The sequence below is a fragment of the Xenopus tropicalis genome, chromosome 1 (genome assembly GCF_000004195.4).
Source record: "Xenopus tropicalis strain Nigerian chromosome 1, UCB_Xtro_10.0, whole genome shotgun sequence".
Classification (NCBI taxonomy): domain Eukaryota; kingdom Metazoa; phylum Chordata; class Amphibia; order Anura; family Pipidae; genus Xenopus; species Xenopus tropicalis.
The window spans coordinates 98,345,897-98,365,582 of NC_030677.2; the positions used below are offsets into that span (position 1 = coordinate 98,345,897).

Here is a 19,686-nt window from a genome sequence, read left to right on the forward strand (position 1 = left end):
CTGTTTCAGTAGTCTTTATGTGCTGTATAAAAAAAAAAACTCCAAACCCTTTTCTAATCCTTTTGAAACAGCTACATTGGGATGAATTCCACAGCTTCATAGCATTCTGTGGGTTGATGTCCTTTGGAAAGCTACAATGGATGCATGGCACCTTTCTACTAAGATTTTTTTCCCCCACAAGAGTCAGTGTATAATTGAGACTGCACTCCATTTGCGGGAAATGTTAGTATATATAGAATAAATATTATTATTATACTTTTCTATATTATGAAAAATATTTTTTGTTTAGTTGTTTTGGTATTTAAAGTGTTACAATCTGGTATAGGCATACTTAATTTAAAGCCAGTTTGATTGCATTGTTGCACAGCCTGCTACTGTTGCCACATATGGTTTGCCTTATTAGGATCTTAGTTTAACATTCATTGTCCCTATTAACTACAGTTGTAAACCATGTCAAGCTCCTCAAGGCTGGTATGAGTGGTGTAATGATGGGGAGCTGGGCCCTGGGTAGAGCAGTTTTCCAGGTGAGCAACTTCAGCGGCTGGCGAGCACAGGTGCCAGACCAGTAGAGTTAAAGCCATAGAGCAGACCATGTGAACACTACCTGCAGCATGGTTATTATGCCCCTGGTTAGTATGTTCTGCTGTCCACTTGTCTTACACATCTTCTTTTCTGGGGCAATTTTCTTAGGATATTCAGTGTATGTGAATTTGGTACTGGTGTTTCACCACTGGTTTTTGCAATGGGGGTTCTGACATAAGAATTTTGCTCATTGTGAAAGGGTTTTACCCCATGCAATATATAATGTTATTTTTCCTCAGGTTTCTTGGCAGCACTTACTTAGATGTTCTCCTATGGGTAGGAAAAAACTACCACCTCCAATAAACTTGACACCCTCCCCCTTAACCCATAAAGCACCCTCTCTTTCAAGATGCTTCAGTGTTTTTTTTTTCTGACCGCCCCCTTGGTGGTGGTAATGCAGCCTTATCCTCACACAGAAGGCCATCTTGCTGTTAAGAATGTCCAACCTATAGCAGGACGTCAGTTAGTTGATTGTGCCCCCTGTGAGTGATGAAGAGAAGTTCTGGTAGTTTTTTTCCAGACCTCATTCTTGGCGTGTGCTTCTAAGCTCCAGGTTTGTTTGGCGTGCCTGCCTGCGGAACAAAAAGTAAAATAATTACAAAAAATGAAGACCCATTGTTTCAGGATAGCACTCTCTACATCAGGGGTCCCCAAACTTTCTTACTTGTGAGCCACAGTCAAATGTAAAAAGACCTGGAAACCAACATAAGCATCATAAAAGTTCATGGAGGTGCCAAATTAGGGTTAAAATTGGCTATTAGGTAGTGTCTATGTACACTGTCAGCTTACAGGAGGCTTTATTTGGTAGTAAATCTTTTTTTTATTCAACCAAAACTTGCCACCAAGTCAGGAATTCAAAAATAGCTACCTGGAAAAGAACTACCTGGTTTGAGAGCAACATGTTGCACACAAACCACTGGTTGGGGATCACTGCATAAAAAGTTAAGGCGAATGACTCCTTTAAATAAGACCATAGCAATCAGATAGCTGCTGAAATACCAAATGGAGAGCTGCTAAACAAAAAGCTAAATAACTGAAAAACTATTAAAAACAAAAGAGGACCAATTGCAAATAGTCTCAGAACATCAATGTCTACATTATATTAAAAGTTAATTTAAAGGTGAACTTCCCCTTTAAGCTAACTGATCCCAAACACAAATTGATGGAGAACCCCTCACAGAAGTGCACGTATGGATACTTTTACATCTGAAGCATTTTAGGGTAAAAAAAAAAAAAAAAAACACTCCCATCCGCACTTTTGTGCAGTATCCCTGGAAGTCAGTGGGAACCGCAAGAGGTAGTTGGGAGCTTAATTTTTTACACCAGCAGCAAGTCTCACATTAGCTTTAGATCAGTCTATGTATGGCCCATCTTTAGCCTCCCCAAAGAAAAGTCACCCTCGGCCTATGATGAGTCTCCTTCATTAACACACAATGAAGAATACATTTACAGAATATTATGTATGTTACATTAATATATAAAGGGGAACACTAGACTGTATTTCAAGACTTGATATTCTAGCCTGTAGAACCTGTAACTGCTGGGGGCCCAGGAGGAGGTATAGGGACCCAGTGGTGCACTGACATAAATATTCTATTTAATTTTATTTCCAAAGAGTATTGGTGGCTTAGAATGTTTTTGCTTTGGGGCCCATTTTACCTTATTTACTCCACTAAGGGCTGGCTTTGATAGTGGGGTACCCCTAGGCTCAACACAACCTGACTGGCAGTACTGGGGACTGAGTTTCCAGGAGATTTTCACAGTTGTTTTCACATGAAGTGCATATGCTGCCTGAATAGCATGCTGTACCTAGAATCCTGCCACCCTTGACCGGACCCTTGTGGCCTTTCTGTAGATCCACTGTTACATGAATTTAACATTAGTCATTTTTAAAAGTTTTGAAAAAAATGTTAATTTTAAAATCAAAGCCTGTCAAATATCAGGTTTTTCCAGTTTATTCCTTAGTGCTTGGAAATATAATCACCAACTACAGAAATCCACATAATAGACTTTTGTTCTGCAGTAATATCCATTAGCTAAGTAAACTGAGAAGTCAGCATTGCTATTGTAAAGGGAAATATATTTTAATCCTCCTACTGTGTAGAAGAGCAGGTGCAATGAGAACATCGCCAATGGTTACCTATATGGAGAGATGCTGAGGGTGGAGCTTAGGGAGTATCCTGAGAAACCCAATCCTTCAGTCCTTTATATGCGGCATGTTCCTGTGTATGGGTGTTTAATGATTATTCAGGACCCTCAGAAAGAGCCACACATTTACACGGACATCAGGTAAAAATTATGTTTAATGTTCAAAAACAAAAGAAAGGGGGTTTTAATGAACTGTGGAAGCATTATGTTCTGTAATACATAGGTATGTAGGAGATAAGGGCTACGAAAATCACATTTCTTAGTTGTCTCGTGCACTTTTTGGGCTTACCTACATAGTTGCACTTTGTCACTCAGTTAACCTCTTAGGACTTGCCCTATATGGCATATTTTTTGTGTGGATTATGTAGTAAAAAAAAATATAGCAAAATGGCTAAGTTTTTGCATCAGAAAACACAGCTACATCATTATAACATTTTACCTGTAACTCGCTTCATATGGAAACACCCAACAGTTTCATGCATATATGCAGAATAACATATCGGCTCTAACAACCTGTTGTTTTATTTTGCTTTTATATCCTGCCAGCCACAGGTCTTTTTTGTTTTACTGGGGTATTACTATTTGCTGTCATTCTTATACTGCAATATTTAGCTGATGGCTTCAGTTTGCAAGGCACGTGTATGCACATGTTAACCCTTTCACTGTCAGTTACAAAAAGGGTTTGCCCTAAAGCTTCAGCTTTAAATTTGATTTATGTTTGCTTTCTTAATAATGCTATATATATATGACATTTAGAGATTCATTCCGGAATTTCATGAAAGTGAAATCAGTTTATGTATTTAAATTTACATTTATGTTAAATGTCCATATTTTAGGACATCCTCACTAGAAATGTGAGTGTGCCCTGCAGTATAACACAGGTTGTGCCTCAGTTATATAACATCTTCCCTCAGTGATCAACTGTCCTTCATTCTTGTTTTTGGCAAAATCCCTGTTAGCGAGTGAATACAAGAAATTCAACCACACAAATGTAATTAAACCTTATTTAAAAGCAACCCCAATATTAAATGTAATTAGTCCAGGTCCCTATCTGTAAATTAATGATTTTATTCACATATGTGCCAAATGCAACATTCTATGCATGCAATGAATTATTAACAAGCGTGAATAAAATCATTTATTTGCAGATAATGACGTGGGACTAAATGCATTTCATATGGGGGCTTTATTTTAATAAAGGGGAAAGCCTTACTTACATTTCAGCCATTAAAATCAAGATTTTATGGAAATGCTAAAACATGGCAGAGAAAAGAGGCACAAAGAAAGAAAGCCTTTAACTGAAGGAAGAGGATTGAAAGTTGAGGGCAGATAACGGAGGAAGGATGAGTAAGTAAGGATATGGGATGGATGAGGGGGATGTGGGATAACTGAGTGAGAAGGGAGGATGAGTGAGGAAGGTTTTTTTCTGACTGGGGTTCTTCAAATTCAGATTTTTGTCTAAAAGTGAACATCCCCTTTAATGGTCTTTCTTTTTTAAACTCTGTTCTTCATTGTATAAAGAACCCAATCTCCATACCATCTTTAGGATGCAGGTGTTAGTCCTATCCCAACAGGTGTCATGCCAAGTACATCGTTAGAGAGTGTAATGCCCAGACTAGCCAGAATCCCAACATTTACAGGGCCCTTGCTAGCAATAGTGCTCAAATGTATGAGTAATTAGAATACTTGACACTAAAGAACAAAAAACATCAATCAAGTTTAACACTTTTGCTACACTTGTACTTTTAATTAATCCAGAAAAAGTAAATTAAAGGGGACATGTGGTGTAAAAAACCCCAATAATTTGCCAGTGCATTATACTGCTTTAAAAATAGAAGGAATGTGTTTTGGGCTGACCTAGTGAAAATGTATTCCAAATCCCTACAAGTTCTATCCATTTGTTCCACTTCCTCCTCCCTTTTCCAGGCTGTGCAGGTGGCATTCAGCACATTGCACTGTAGGATAGGAAACTATCAGTTGCTAGTTCAAACTGATAGGGAACTGAAACCTCTGTTTGTGTAAATGCAGGACTGTGTTACCCCCCTCCCTTTTGACAAGGACCATTCAAATACACCCACCCTTCATTTGAAACAGGGAATGGGACCATAGCAGATCTATGGGGAGCTCCAATAAAAGGAGAAATTTTTAAAGATGATGATAATTTTTAGACCAGAGTGAAACCAGTGCCATATATTATTTATCATTGCCTACAAGATTAGCGGTGGTGTGGGAGGTTACTTATGCTATACGTCTCCTTTAAAGCAATCTCCAGTTTTCTGGGGAAGGACGATATTCCTTCCAAAATGGCAGTTAGATCAGTCCCTGACCTAGGTTTTCATTGTTTATTTATATCAGTAGCCTTGTATTATGCGCATTTATATATGCATAAATATGCACATCACTTTTTTGCTTAATGAGACTAAGGCAACTTGTTAGTGGAGAAGGACCTATGGGTAAGTGTTGGATAAAACCCATTGGTCTTTCCTGTATTGCTAAACTATCTTCTCTTTATTGAAAAGGGGTATAGCTTTATGTGAGCATAAGTAATTCTTACTCTTCAAAACACTGGTAAAGCCTCATCTAGAATATGCAGTGCAGTTTAGGTCCCAGTGCTCAGACACATTATAAAATGAGTGTTTAGAGAAGCGACTAAGCTATGGAAGGTTTGTTATCATATCCTCCCTTTAGATTCTTTTCTCCATTTTAAACAATCCCACCATGGCCAGCTTTCTTCATAACTTTGTTATTATGAGAATATACAATAAACGTTGTCATGGTTTCACTACTAGATCCTTCAAGGGGATGCAGGGGCATGCCTTGAAATGATCAGACAGGAGGTTAAATCAGTTTAACTGAGAAGTTGAGAAATTCTCTCCCTGAAGTGACTGTACTGGCAGAATCCTCACATATTTAAAAAAAAAAAAAAAATTTAGAGTAAAGTTGATGTAGGGACTGGATAAAATACCAATTTGAAATGGTGGCAGCATTTGTTATGGTCTATAATGGCAGACACAAAACACTGATAATTATACACTGGGGATTAAGGAACTGAAGAAAAATGCTGGAGCTCACAGAGCTCTGTAGTACTTGCTACCACCTCTAATTAGCAGCTTTTTGTGTACAGTGTATTAGAGGACATATGGGAGCATAGGGAACAGGTCAAAATAGGAACTAAAGGTAATGATCTGTTGGACCTACTTCACAACCTACTTGTTTGGTGTTTGCTGAATACACACAAAACTATCCATTTTTTAAGAATATTTAAGGTAATACATCTTTTGAAATAAAGCAAAATCCTGACTTCTATGTATTTAATATTTGCTGCATACTTGATTTCTGATTTTAAATTTGTAGATTTGGGTTTAGCCATTTTTTAAATCGAATTATGGCTGGGAGATCTTAACACCTATCAATAAATGCAGAAGGCATAAAATGCGTAGGATTATTGTTTGTGGGATTACAATGATTTTATAATATGTACTAGAAAAACCCTTTTTATGTTACATTTTTGAGGTGCAGGATCATTATCTGGCATTTCCTGACATTTCCTCCACCACTTGCTATTGTGCTAGCAGGACCATGTTTTGGTTGTGTATGCCACAATTTTTACCCATACTGTTTTCTAGTTTGTAATACATAACTTTGGAAAAATAGCATTTGATGGCCCATCTATTTTTTTGCGCTAAATTGTCAGGCCCTTTGTAAGTGCCACAGAGGCCCAGATTTTTCCTTGTCTGCCTATGGGATTTATCCACCCCTAAAATAAAGTTGCCTGTTGTGGCAAGAAGGGTTAAAATGCGGTGTGCAAGACAAAAAAAAAAAAAAGGCAGAAATCGGCCATTTATCACACTTTGCCCATTATAAATGCATCCTAATGTGTTGCTGGAAGGGGCCCACATTTGAGGCCCTGTTCTTAACACTTGGTAACGCATGGTAACAACAAAGCTAGTTGATGCTCCTGGTGGTGCACTAGTCACTGTGGAGTGCGGCATGCAGGAGCGCCCATGACCCCTCTTGTTTCAGTAAGGGTCATTGGGCACTCACTAAACTTAAACATGACATCAATTTTTTATGAAATAAAGGTAGAAGCAACGTCTCGTAACATTATCAGTAGAGGAATAATCTTATGATTACCCTTAATAGTAATTGGGCAGTGGATTAAACAAAAATGTGATACGCATGTTAGTGTTGAACTTTATTTAATCACATTTTAAATTAACCATATAAGTAGGGAGAAATTTGCTGACTTTATGCTGAAGTATAATGTACAATAGTACACCATAAGATATAATTCTGTCCCTTCAAATGATCTTTAAATGTATAGAGCATAACAGTCCCATAACAATAGAGTGAGCAGGCCCACGGTCGTGGAGAGGGGCCCAGACTGTAGGGACTGCTTCCTCCAATGTTGCATTTAAATCTCTGCTCACAGCTGGCTCTCAATTAAGAGAGCAGGAGCAGGGATTTAAATGAGGACGGGTCTGTAGGATGCGTCAGCACAGGGAGAGGAGGGAGGTGGCCGGGTGGGTTTGCCACTCACCGAGCCCATACGAAGATGTTTTCTGCAATTTGACACCATTACCCTTTATGAAGGCTTATTATAGATCCTTTTCAAATCCTTTTCTATTGCATCAGGCAAAATAAGCATTATTTACACTATATAAAGTATTTAAATTAGTTTCATTTAGTATTAATAGGGGGGATTGTGTGTTCAAAAAACAACATATTTGCAAATATTAAAAAAATGAAAATAGTAAACAAAAGTTTAGACACCTTTCCACTTGTCCAGTGCTAATCTCCCTGACCCCAATTAGGCTTTTAGAACTTGTCACCTGTTGAGTTGCATGAAATCTAGTGAGTGAGATTTGAAAATAAAGATAATTGATGCCTACAAAGCAGGAAAAGCTAGACAAGACAGCTAGATTCCAGCTCACAATTGTCCATAATGTCATCAAGAAACAGTGAAAATTTTCAGAAAGAGCTGCTTGTATGGAAAACCCTAATTTTACTCCAAAGGCCTGCAGGAAGGTTTGGCTGACACAGGAGTTGTGTTGCACTGTTACAGGGTGCAGTGTTGCTTGCACTAACTTAAACTGCAGGGAAAAGCTTTCATTGTCAGGTCCTGCTTAGAAGCCTTTCTGTCCTTTAGCAGTTCTCTCTTCTCCTCTATAAGCAGGACTATAAAAGTCAAATATTCTGCAGCTCTTGTTGCCTGGTTCTGTTTACAATAAATCTTCACCAGCCCAGAGAAGAACTGCAGTGACCATACTGGTATGTCTGGGGTGGTTATGCTCATATGTCCATTTTTGCATTGATCATACTGGTGTGGGCTATTTGTTCATTATTCATTTTTTGCAATGATCTTTTTTTCTAATATATTTTTTATTTTAGATATAAATTGGGTGAAGGGGTACAGAAAGAAAGGAGAAGGAGGGAAGGGATAGGCATACAATTAATAACAGCAAAAAGGATATCCCAAACTTGAACAGAGCAAACTGTGGCAGCAAGACACACACTAAGTGCTTTTATTAAGTGCTCAAGGACAAGAAATACCGTAACAAAGTGAACAAAAATCTAAACCTGTAAGACCTGCAATAGAAGCATATAGAAATTCATATAGGTTCCCATGGAGCCAATATTATCTAATACTTTTTGCTCTTATGGTAAATATGGCAATTCCTCTAGTTTCCTTCTTTTGAATCAACCATTCTGAAAACATCAGAGGATTTGAAATTAATGCCTTTGCTGATTGTAGCATGTGGATTTTAAGTGTATCAGTTAAGACTGCATTTTTTCTTTGGTTAATGTACAGAAGTATCAAAGGAGCATAATCTATATGGATGGAGATTTTTTGTTATAGCCTTTTTATCTTGAATTATTCTAGACCAAAATGATTTTCAGGGGCAAGTTAGCTATATATGTAACCTTCCATTTTATTACAGCTCCAAAAAATACTGGAGCTGAATGGATTCTTCTTATGCAGTTTAACAGGAGTATAGTGCCATCTTGTGGTCAATTTGTAATTAGGCTTGTTGGTTCTAGCTAAATGGAAGGATTTGTGAACAAGATTAAAACCACTTAAAGGGACTTGTGTCATGATTTTTATGGTGTACTTTTTATTTCTAAATGACACAATGTTTACATAGCAAATCATTCACTCTACCATTTAAAATTTTATTCTTGAACCAGCAAATGTGTGTAGCCAGCCAGCCATCTCTTGTTCCTTAAAGAGATACTGACACCAGAAAGTAAATCTTTTTTTTTCCATCTATCATAACATTGTCTTTGCAAGAACTTTATAATTTTGCCATAAAATATTTGCCTGATGTGTTTACATTACCTGTCTGATCCTCTGTTCCTCTATGAGGGGGCAGCCATATTTGTCTGTTAGCATTAGAAGCTATAACTGACAGGTTGGGAAGGGACATTCAGGTTGGCAAAACAGTCAGGTTTAAGAACTTCAAGTTACAATTACTTACAAAACCAAACCTGTCAGTGAAAAACCGTCAACATGACCTATAGGTAGCTTTTTATGTATATTCATATTTTGAAAAGTAGTTTTTTCTTGTCAGTATCGCTTTAAGATCCAATTATGTGCAATTTATTAGAGCATAACAAATGGGTGGATTGCAGCTTGTGACAAGTTGCATTTATTTTGTGTCCAACGTAAGTTGATTTTGCTTACATTGTGCAAATATATCTTAGACATATTTGTCCCATATTGGTGTAAGTATAGAACAGCATATATACTGTAGATGCACATACTTTTAATAATGTTTGATGTTTCTTCGTTTTACCTGCAATTTTGTGCTTTGCAGTTTGCACTTGTGTGTAAATGAACACTTGAGTTTAAAGGTGGCCATACACTAAAAGATCTGCTCGTTTGGCGAGGTCGCCAAATGAGTGGATCTTTCCATCGATATGTCTTTCTGAGGTGGGTGATATTGGAGTAATCCGTTAAATGCATCAATGAGCCAACACGGTCCCCAATCCAATGGGAAATCAAACTTCCCCAATCAACATGAGGCCAATTTTAGGCCTGTTTGGGGATCCCATAAATGTGCTGATAAGCTGCTGGGTCAGTCTGAAAGGACCCAAATCTGCCTGGGTATGGCCACCCTAAGCCTATGAACACTTTTGGTTGGAGCTAGTTTGTACACAGTAGACAGACTGGCCAACAAAAGTAACAAGGAAAAACTCCCAGCGGGTCCAGGAGAAAGTGTTCTATTTTGCTCTTCCAAGCATCGGGCCCATACCATTTTTGTACTAAAGAAAAGAGAAGAGATAGCAGGAAAATAAAAATGGAGAAAAAGTAGTGTGGTTAAAAGGGGTTGTGGTCTAAGGTTTTCTGGTTGGCTTCTAGCAACCTATTGACACTAACTACATATAACTGACAAGTTACCGGAGATGTGTTTATCACCATTTACATAGCACCAACTAGTGATGAGCGAAACGCACCTTCAGCACTACTTATTCAATGCGACCGCAACATTTTTTTTGACAACTTTTTCCTTTGTGGCAGTTTCACGAAAAAATTGTCAGTGGTGAAATGCAGAATTTAACATGCCTGGTAAAAAAAATTCTCCTCACTTGCACCAACATATTATGCACCCTTTTTCAGAGATTGTTTATCAATCACATGAATCCCTGCCCACATATTACATAGCAGCAGTAATAATCACTACGCCACCATGACTCTTACAATGGTAATAAAACACTTGACATTTTGTTATCTAAATAGCATTCTTTAAATACAAAGATGGTGGCAGCCCATATATTTGAGTTTATAACCTCTTAAGCACTGAGAGGAGAGCTGTCAACCCAATTGGATTTTTTAGGAGGCACCTGGATTCATATACATAGTGGAGGTAGAGTTGTGCATGACCAGGGTTTTATGGGTTGTGCGGTCACGTTGTTTCAGATTCATTTTTAAAATTATTTTAAAAATCATCTTTGGGAGGTTAGCTATATAACATTTTAACAGCTTTTATTATGACTTGCTTGGAAATCTCATGTTGTAGATGTGACAGAATCCTTTGAGGAACTTGTTTTGTTTTTAACTATAAATCTTTATCTTTAGATCATTCAAATGAATGCAAAGCTTGAAGAATGAATCAGAAACAAAGTCAAGATGAGGACGATTCTGAATATGAAGGAAAATCAAGTAGGAGGCTGTATATGTTTTTGTAAATTTAAAGGAGAACTAAAGCTTAACAAAGAAGTCAGGATAGATATGCTGCATGTTCTGCTTTTGGGGTTCTACGCCAGCCCAAAACAACTATAGCCTTTTAGCAATGAAGATCTCTACCTTTGAATATGCCCCTAAAAGCTCTCTGTTGCTGTCAGTTTCTTGAGCTTAGGAACCAACTCACAATATACTGAATACAGTATACAAAATATAAAAGTCACAATTCAAAACTGATTAGTTACTAATTCATTCACACCACTGCCTGGTTACAAGTTACATTTACTAAAGATTTGTGGGATCTAAGAGTGAGGAGGATTTATAACAGGGTGCAGGGGCGAATGGTGAAAATGAAACCTTCAGCATCTTGTGTTTAGCAGTATAAACTGAGGGGATGTTGTACACTGGACATCATTATCAAGTTTGTCGTAGGCAGTGATCCCCAACCAGTGACTCGTGAGCAACTTGTTGCTCACCTCCCCATCTGATGTTGTTCCCAGTGTCCTCTGGATTGGAGACAAAAAAGGTTTGGGATCCCTGGTCTAAGATCAGAGAATAGAGGGGCAGAAACCTATTTATAGGTCAATAAGCCTAGTATGTAGTCTATATATGTATGTATGTATGTATATCTTTATTTATAAAGCGCTACTTATGTACGCAGCACTGTAAAGTAGAATTCATTAATACAAACGGGGTTATTAAGATAATAATAGATAAATACAAAGTACAACAATAAATTCAGATAAATACAAGATAAATACAGTTGCAATAAGTTAAGAGTCAAAGACACAAGAGGATGGAGGTCCCTGCCCCGTAGAGCTTACAATCTATATGGGAGGGTAACTTACAAACACAAGTAGGCAAATATAAGTGCTGTAGGTCACAGTGGGTGACACTACAATATAAGTGCTATTTCCCAGATCAGGTGCTGGGTGAGTGCTCCAAAATGTAGTCTTTAAGTTTAGTTTTAAAAAGACTGGGGGAGGATTCTCTTCGGAGGAAATCAGGTATATAACTAGGGATTCCAAGATTGGCCAAGATTTAGCCTTTTTTGGCAGGATTCTGATTCAGACAAATCCAAGTGTCTGGCCAAACGAAATCTGAAAACTTAAAATCACGTGACTTTTGGTCACATGAACACGGAAGTAAAAAAGTTTGTGTGCACTTCTATGTAACCCTTCCATAGCCTAATTTGCATCTGAAAATTTGGTTCGGTATTTGGTCAAATCTTTAACGAAGGATTCGGGGTTCAGATGAACCCAAAAATAGTGGATTCAGTGCATCCCTATATATAACATTATCAGATAATGTCACTGTAAGCCTGCTATTGTATCAATATTATGTAAATTAGCAATCTGTATTCAGGCTAAATCTAAGTTTTTCTCCCAAACTTTTCACTTAAGCATGCAAATGAGCCATCTAACTCCACTATTTCCTGCTTTTGACTTGTTAGCATATATTATGGCTAGAGGCAGTGTTGGACTGGTTATGCCACCAGAAAACCTTTGATAACAGACCCATTTGGCAAACTTTTTTTTTAACCAGGAGTTTTTCTGATATCCCATTGGGCCAGTCTGACACTTGCTAGAGGCTTACCACTTATTAGAGTATATGATACACCACACTTGCATATGTCTTATTGGACATTAAACACACTTGTATCTGTGTACATAATTATTCCCTAAAAAGGAAGCGATTTATGTTACCTGACTTAAGAACGCACAAAGTAAACTAGATCTTTAACACACCAGGGAGTAGGCAAACAAGTCTCATTTAGGCCCCTGCAAAAAGTTTTTAGGGGTCTCCAACAATAACCAGCACCTCAGCAGCACCAACCCCTCATCTCTCCTACTGCAGTCTCCAGAGAAGGAACCACCCCACCCTACTGCAGTCTCCAGAGAAGGAACCACCCCACCTTTCTGCGTGAATATGCACAATCTTACTTGTGGCACTGTTGAAACAAAAGGAAACCCCCGCATAGAGTCTGCTATATGGTAGATATGCTACTGAAAATGGAGAACAAAGAAATTATTGGTTCTCCTTCCTGACAATCATTTGGGATCATACTGTTCAGTAGCACTTTCCAGTGTGACCCTACAATTCCTTTTCCTTCAGAGACTGAATGACAGTAGCTTCTTTTTTCTCTCTACTTTTTATTATGTCGCTTACATTATACCAAGGAATAGCAATAACTAAAATATACAACTTCAAAAGCAATGCACAGAGAACTGGCAAAATAAATTGTTATTATTATTATCAATAGCATGTATTTTAACACACCAACATAGAATTACTGCTATATTTAGGTCTGGTAACCTCGGGTGCCTGGGAGCCTGAATAGAATATAACATAGATAACAAATATATCATAACAAGCATAGAGCCATGATAACATATGTAGACAAAAAAAAACCCAGAATGCACTGCTTACACACCCCCAGGCAATATATTGGCTGTTCACACAAGCTGATACCTGGTTTCTAGTGAAGCATATGGGGTATCAAGATTTAAAAATGAATAGTTACGCAAGGGACTATTTCATACAGACTGCACTATTGCCGTTTTAAGACAGGATGCTTCTTTGTAGTATTATGTTTTGATGTAACCCTTAAAGGAAAATTATAGTAGAACCCCACTTTTACGTTTTCCCGGGGACCACAGAAAAGCTACATAAAATTCAAGAAAAATAAAATGTGGGAAGGAACAGACAGTACTTAAGTATGCCGGACCATGTAGAAAAGACGTTATATAATGCTGGTACGCAGGACCAGGGTTCCACTGTATACTTCCAAACAATGTAGGTCTCTATAAAAATATTGCGCATAAAACAGCCCATATGTAATACCTTCAATTAACTATCAGGCCCGGATTTGTGGAGAAGGCCCAGGCCTAGGGCGGCAGAAGGACCTCTCCCCACTGCTCCGTATGGGAGTTTTAAGGAGCACATGCGCACTCACGGTTGGCGCGCGGGGGGGGGTCGCGCGTTCGCATGGAGGGGGGGGGGGGCGACCAACAGGGGTGGCCTCGGGGCACCCAGAAGACAAATCTGGCCCTGTTATCTATTTTTATAAAAATTAACTTTTTGGTGGTATGTGCTACTGGGTAATACTAAATAGAAAATTTCCATTTTATTAAGGCCCATCTCCTGGGATCATAGGATTCACAGTGCACACAAACAGACCAAGGCACACATACATGCTAGGCCCCATCAGCCAATTAATAGATAAAGTTCTGCCTTTTACTCCCATACTCTTTTGCTCCACCTGGGCACGAGTGGATATTAAACAGGGGTGAGGGGAATCCTGCAATCTACACACACTGGAAAATACTTGCAAGTGATTATTTTAGTACAACTGCAGTCAATAATTTAGCAAAGTGTGGCTGTAACAATATCTGCTGTATAATAATTACAGTATACTTTTTTTTTAAGAATACACCTGGGAGGTCAGAGCAAATGACCGGATATTTAATTCATCAGTTAAAAAGAAGACCTGGCTCTTTTTTAAAAAAAAGAAATATGCAGTAAGTTGGTTTCGATTCATGTTTTACTAACCTGTCTCTGCAATGTTCAGTCAGACAAATACCACGTCTATCAGCCACAAAAACTTAAAAACCATTGAAAATGTTTACTTTAGGTATGCAGGTATGCAAGTTGCTCAGTGTTATATTTTGCTAAAAAACTTTGTTTATTTAACAATTTTTAAGTCATTTTTAAGTCATTTGTAATGTAATTGCCATTGGTTGTTTATATTCTCTGTACTTCTGACCCCAGTGTTGCACAAGCCAGCCAAAAGACCTGTGTGTTGAAGGACTGATGTCTGCTGCATTTTTTCATAGTAAGAAATGTAGAGCAGACAATACAAACATCCAGATGAATGCTAATTTTTATAGCCATTTCATTTACAATAAACAAACCCTTAAAATAGAGTGGGAAACTTTGTACTTATAGAAGGCAATGGCAATGATCAGTGGTGCAATGAATGGGAAGCACAGAATCAAAAATCAAGTGTGTGCCTCGTGCACAAAAGGATAAAATGCTGCCACAAGGGAGCCTAACATCTACCATGACCAAGTGTTAAAGGAACAGTAACACCAAAAAATGAAAGTATTTTAAAGTAATTAAAATATAATGTACTGCTGCCCTGCACTGGTAAACCCGGTGCCTTTCATTCAGAAACTTTACTGTAGTTTATAAAAAACAAACTGCTGTGTAGCCATTTCAAGCCAAAAAAGGAGAAAAGTCACAGGTTACACAGCAGATAACAGATGAAGTCTGTTACATACAATGGGATTCTGATTCTCACAGCTTATCTGTTACATGCTGTGTATCCGTCACTTGATTGGCTGCCCCCATGGCTACAGGGCAGCTTGGTTATATAACTATAGTAATTTTTCGGAAGCAAAGGCGCCAGTTTTTCCAATGCAGGGCAACAGTACACTATACTGCCATTCTTTTAAAATAATATAATTTTTAGATGTTACTGTTCCTTTAATTATAGAGCTCTTTTTGCACATTGTGCCTATAGGTGCCTACTATTGCAGAACTAGAGCTGCACGCAATTAAAGAGCATATAACTATATGATCATGTGCCATACATGTGCCTTCCCTTAACTTGCAGGTCCAAATTGCATCCATTTATGTGCAGTTTACTCACTTCCACTAATCTTTGTGCTTCAATTATCTGGCTTAGCATTTAGGGTCTGATAGTGGGAGGCAATGTTATCCTGTAATTCTGGGAAGAAATTATGTCTTTTGGTTGAAACATGGTGAATTGCACAGGATTTTTGTGTTTTAATAATTAAACCCCATATTCCTGTATTTATGATACACCAAAATCCCAAGCTAGTTAAATACTCATTATTTTTTATTGTTTTTTTTAGAGCAACAGCATTACTACAAGCAAATACAACATCCTGACATTTATACCACTGAGTCTTTTTGAGCAGTTCCACAGAATGGCCAACCTTTATTTCCTGTTTATAATTATCTTACAGGTAAATATTCCCCTGTGTTTAGTTCTAATTTTGTCTACTACTAATTAGTATACTTTGCCTTTCAAAGAAATTGCCTGTTCAAACTAAAATATTTTAGAAACAAGATGAGAAGATATTGGTAACAGAGCTAATAAATGTAATGTGAACAATATCTATATATTACATATATGTGCTTTCAGATGTATGTATTCACTAAATGTTTTTCTTTTTGCAGACCATCCCTGCCATTTCTACATTGCCCTGGTTTGCGATTATGCTGCCTCTTCTTTTCCTTCTAGTGATTAGAGGAATTAGAGACCTTATTGATGATATTGTGAGTATTCCACGCTTTTATAAAACTGCATGCTTTTAACCTTATCAATATGTATGGAGAGTAAAAAGAGGGCCAAGCATTAGTGTGAATTAATTTAAGTAGTAGAATTGTACTGTGTTAGCCATTAGTAACTTCTTGTGGTAACATGATACGTTTTATTGGCTAACTGACATAACTAAAAATACAAGCTTTCAAGTTTAAAAATAAAATTTACAAATGCTCATCAGGCATAATATAGTCATGATGTCGGATTTTCAGAAGCTGAAACTGAATATACAGTATAAATATACACCGAAAAGTAAGATGTGGCTTACTGACATGGACATGCTGCTTGAGAAATGCTTGCTTGAGGTGGAAACGAGTTTGTTTGACAGGTGATGTTTTTTGGCCTAAGTCTAGCAACACTGTAAGACAAGTTTGGGTACCAAATATTGCCATAATCATAGGTTAATGCTAATGTTCCCAAGTTGTTTGTTGTTTTACTTCTACAACTGGCATATACTGGGATGGACAACAATCAATGTCCTTGTCTGGGATGAGGAGAGAACCTTTTGTTCTGACTTTCTATTCTTAATATAATCCACTGCAGGTGCGGCATAGAAGTGACAAAGCCATAAACAACAGACCATGTGAAATTCTCAAAGGACAGAGGTGGGAGGCCAGCTGAAGTTAAACATTTTACTGATAGGTAGTACTGCCTCTGAAATCATGCTTACACAATCATAAACTTGTTATTATAAAATGAAAAATAGATACAGAAATAGCAATAATAGAAAATTTAAATAAGTTAAATGAAATACAGAATTGTATTGGCATAAAACTGCAGTGTAGTTGGAGGAGAAGGTAAATGAGAGCTTAAGCATGTCTACTCATATACACTGTAATTTTCTTAGTTCTGTATACATTTATAGCTTCTGCATGGAGAAGTGGAAAGACATTCAGACTGGTGATATTGTGCGAATACAAAAGAATGACTATGTTCCAGTAAGTTCTCAATTTTAATCTTAGAAAGTGTGATTTATGTCGAATCTCAAAAAATCCCTTGTAAATTCTAAAAGAGACTTTAGATATAATCTATATATGCATACGTATGTTTGGAAATATAAATACATTTAATATAAAAAAAATTGTAATTAGGGTTAAAAGAGAGCATTTTCAGTACAGTTTTAAATCTAAATTTTCATTTAGATTTTAAATCTATATATGTGAATCCATGGTAGAATTTCACTGTCTTTTATTTTTCCAAAAAAACTCAAAAAAATCCTGCATTTTTTGCAGAGAAAGCCACTGACGCTATGATTAGGCACCCCTTGTCTTTTGCATCAACCGTTCTTTCTAAGGGGTGGGCTGGAGGCAATACCAATTACCAAATAAATTGCATAACATTGAAACATACAGTATAGCATAAGCACCAGTTCAGTTATATAATAGCCTTGAAAAATGCCAATTCCACAGGGAAGATTCAGTAGCCAGTAGTTACATCTAACTGAGTTGTTAAACTGGGAAATGCTCATTAGTTTTAATGACTCTTATTAACATAAGCTAACAATGCCGCCTTTTAGTAGTGGAACCAATTTACAAACTTCAACAAGGGAATGATTTCCATAGGAAGCCCTCACTGGAATAAAGTCAGCTAGCCGCTATTACCTCACATATCTGTTATTGTACAAATGCTATTCCCACTAGTAAACCCTGTGTTGTTCCCAATCTGGCATGATTTGGAGGTTTCCCTGTCAAATTTTAGGGAATTTTATAAAATTAACTAATGCTTTATCTCATACAAAAATCAGTCAGAAGTATTTCATCCATAGAATTCTGCAATAAGATCTGTAATTAAAGAAACATTATGTCATTAGGATATTTTTCATTTGCTTTAGTCATTTAAACATTTTTCATACAATAAAGGGCAAGTTTTTCACCTTCAAATTTGTAACAGAATCATACTTTTGGAAAATACCTTTGAAAAAATCAATTTAAAGTGCCATTTAAAACCCATGGCTTTGCAAGCTGTTTACAGTTTATAAGCATTGTGTAAGATTAAGCAAAAGGATCACTGCCTCCAATTGTATGTAGGTAGAACTCAATAGAACATTGACCCAGATGTTACAACCCTCAATAAGTATTCTAAAATACTTATTGAGGGTTGACATTATACCTGTAAAACACCTTTTGTAATCACACAAAGGGTATAATGAAAAAGGGAATATTTCAGATATACTAATTCTGAATATTATCCCTAGGCAGACCTGTTTTTGCTGAAAAGTTCAGAACCAAGCAGTCTGTGTTATGTGGAGACTGCAGATATAGATGGGTAAGAATTTATCTTACTTTTGATATCAAATAATACCCTCTTCCTGTTAATATTTCTCATATTTGATTTTACTTTTGTTTATCTACCAGAGAGACCAATTTAAAATTTAAACAAGCCTTGATGGTCACACACCAAGGATTATCCACAGAAGAATCTTTGTCAAACTTTGTTGGTCAGTAAAATTAATTTTATATTTTAAAACTACTGTTTACTCTGTACAATAAAACAATGAAATGATTATGATTATTGCGCGGATTAAATAAAACAGGTCTAGGTTACTGCTAATTGCTGCCCATAATATATGTTACATTTTTTAAAAAAGGCACTCTGCAAAACGGCGAAACATGAAAAATGATGCACGTCAAAAAGAGTATGTAAAAAAAAATTCGCATAAAACAAAATTCATGCGAGTCATCTTTTTTTATAGGCGTCAAATTTTTTCCATGCCAAATTTTTGCGCCCGTTTTGCAAAAAAATCCAACAATGGGGAAATGTGGAAATTTGCAGTGAATCCATGCCTTTCAACAAATTTCACTCATCACTAGTGGTTTTAGATTTTGTGGTGATCTAATAACAGATTGACTACTGGGGCTTTAGAAAATACCCTTGGAACACGTGAGGGCCTATTTGTTATGCTGTGTAAAACAAAATTCACTGAAAAAATGGTGTGCAAAAATGTATAATATAAATTATGCTGTTTTATACATGGTGAAACCTGGCGAAATGTGGCAAGTTTTGTTGCTGTTTTTATAGAGCATAATAAACAGGCCCTTTATTGTCCTGCTGGCAGTGCCCTACATGATATGAAATGATGCAATCTGATTTGTTAGATAGAATGCGTGGGAGTTTGAGGTGACAGGATGGCATACTGAAGCTTGGAACCTTTGAAAACGCTTAGATATAAGTTTTGTTGAATATCGTCATCAGATCTAATTGGTTTGTAAGAACAGCAGGCAGGCAGGTGTGATGCTGAAGTTTCGCAACCAAAATCCATTGGTGACAAGTTCATAACAATAGGAATGTCCCTGATAGTTTTGTTGCATTCTGTTTCCAATTGCAGGGTCAGTGCATGCAGGGCCCCATGTGTTGACATCGTTGTGGATAACAGGAGGGTTTGAGAAAAGTTTTCTTGCATTAGGGCATACAGTGTCTG

At 37.1% G+C, this 19,686-nt stretch overlaps 1 protein-coding gene across 1 annotated transcript in view; it reads left to right on the plus strand.

Moving 5' to 3' along the window:
- The first annotated feature begins 10,808 nt into the window (after positions 1-10,808).
- Positions 10,809-19,686, plus strand: part of atp8b3 (ATPase, aminophospholipid transporter, class I, type 8B, member 3) — a 52,851-nt gene continuing 43,973 nt past the window's right edge. Inside the window, exons 1-8 of the mRNA XM_031904569.1 lie at positions 10,809-10,894; positions 14,345-14,436; positions 15,796-15,909; positions 16,124-16,222; positions 16,812-16,873; positions 17,134-17,206; positions 18,463-18,533; positions 18,623-18,705. Coding sequence (XP_031760429.1) covers positions 10,840-10,894; positions 14,345-14,436; positions 15,796-15,909; positions 16,124-16,222; positions 16,812-16,873; positions 17,134-17,206; positions 18,463-18,533; positions 18,623-18,705 — 649 coding nt within the window. The 5' untranslated portion in view covers positions 10,809-10,839. The remainder of the gene's footprint in view (positions 10,895-14,344; positions 14,437-15,795; positions 15,910-16,123; positions 16,223-16,811; positions 16,874-17,133; positions 17,207-18,462; positions 18,534-18,622; positions 18,706-19,686) is intronic.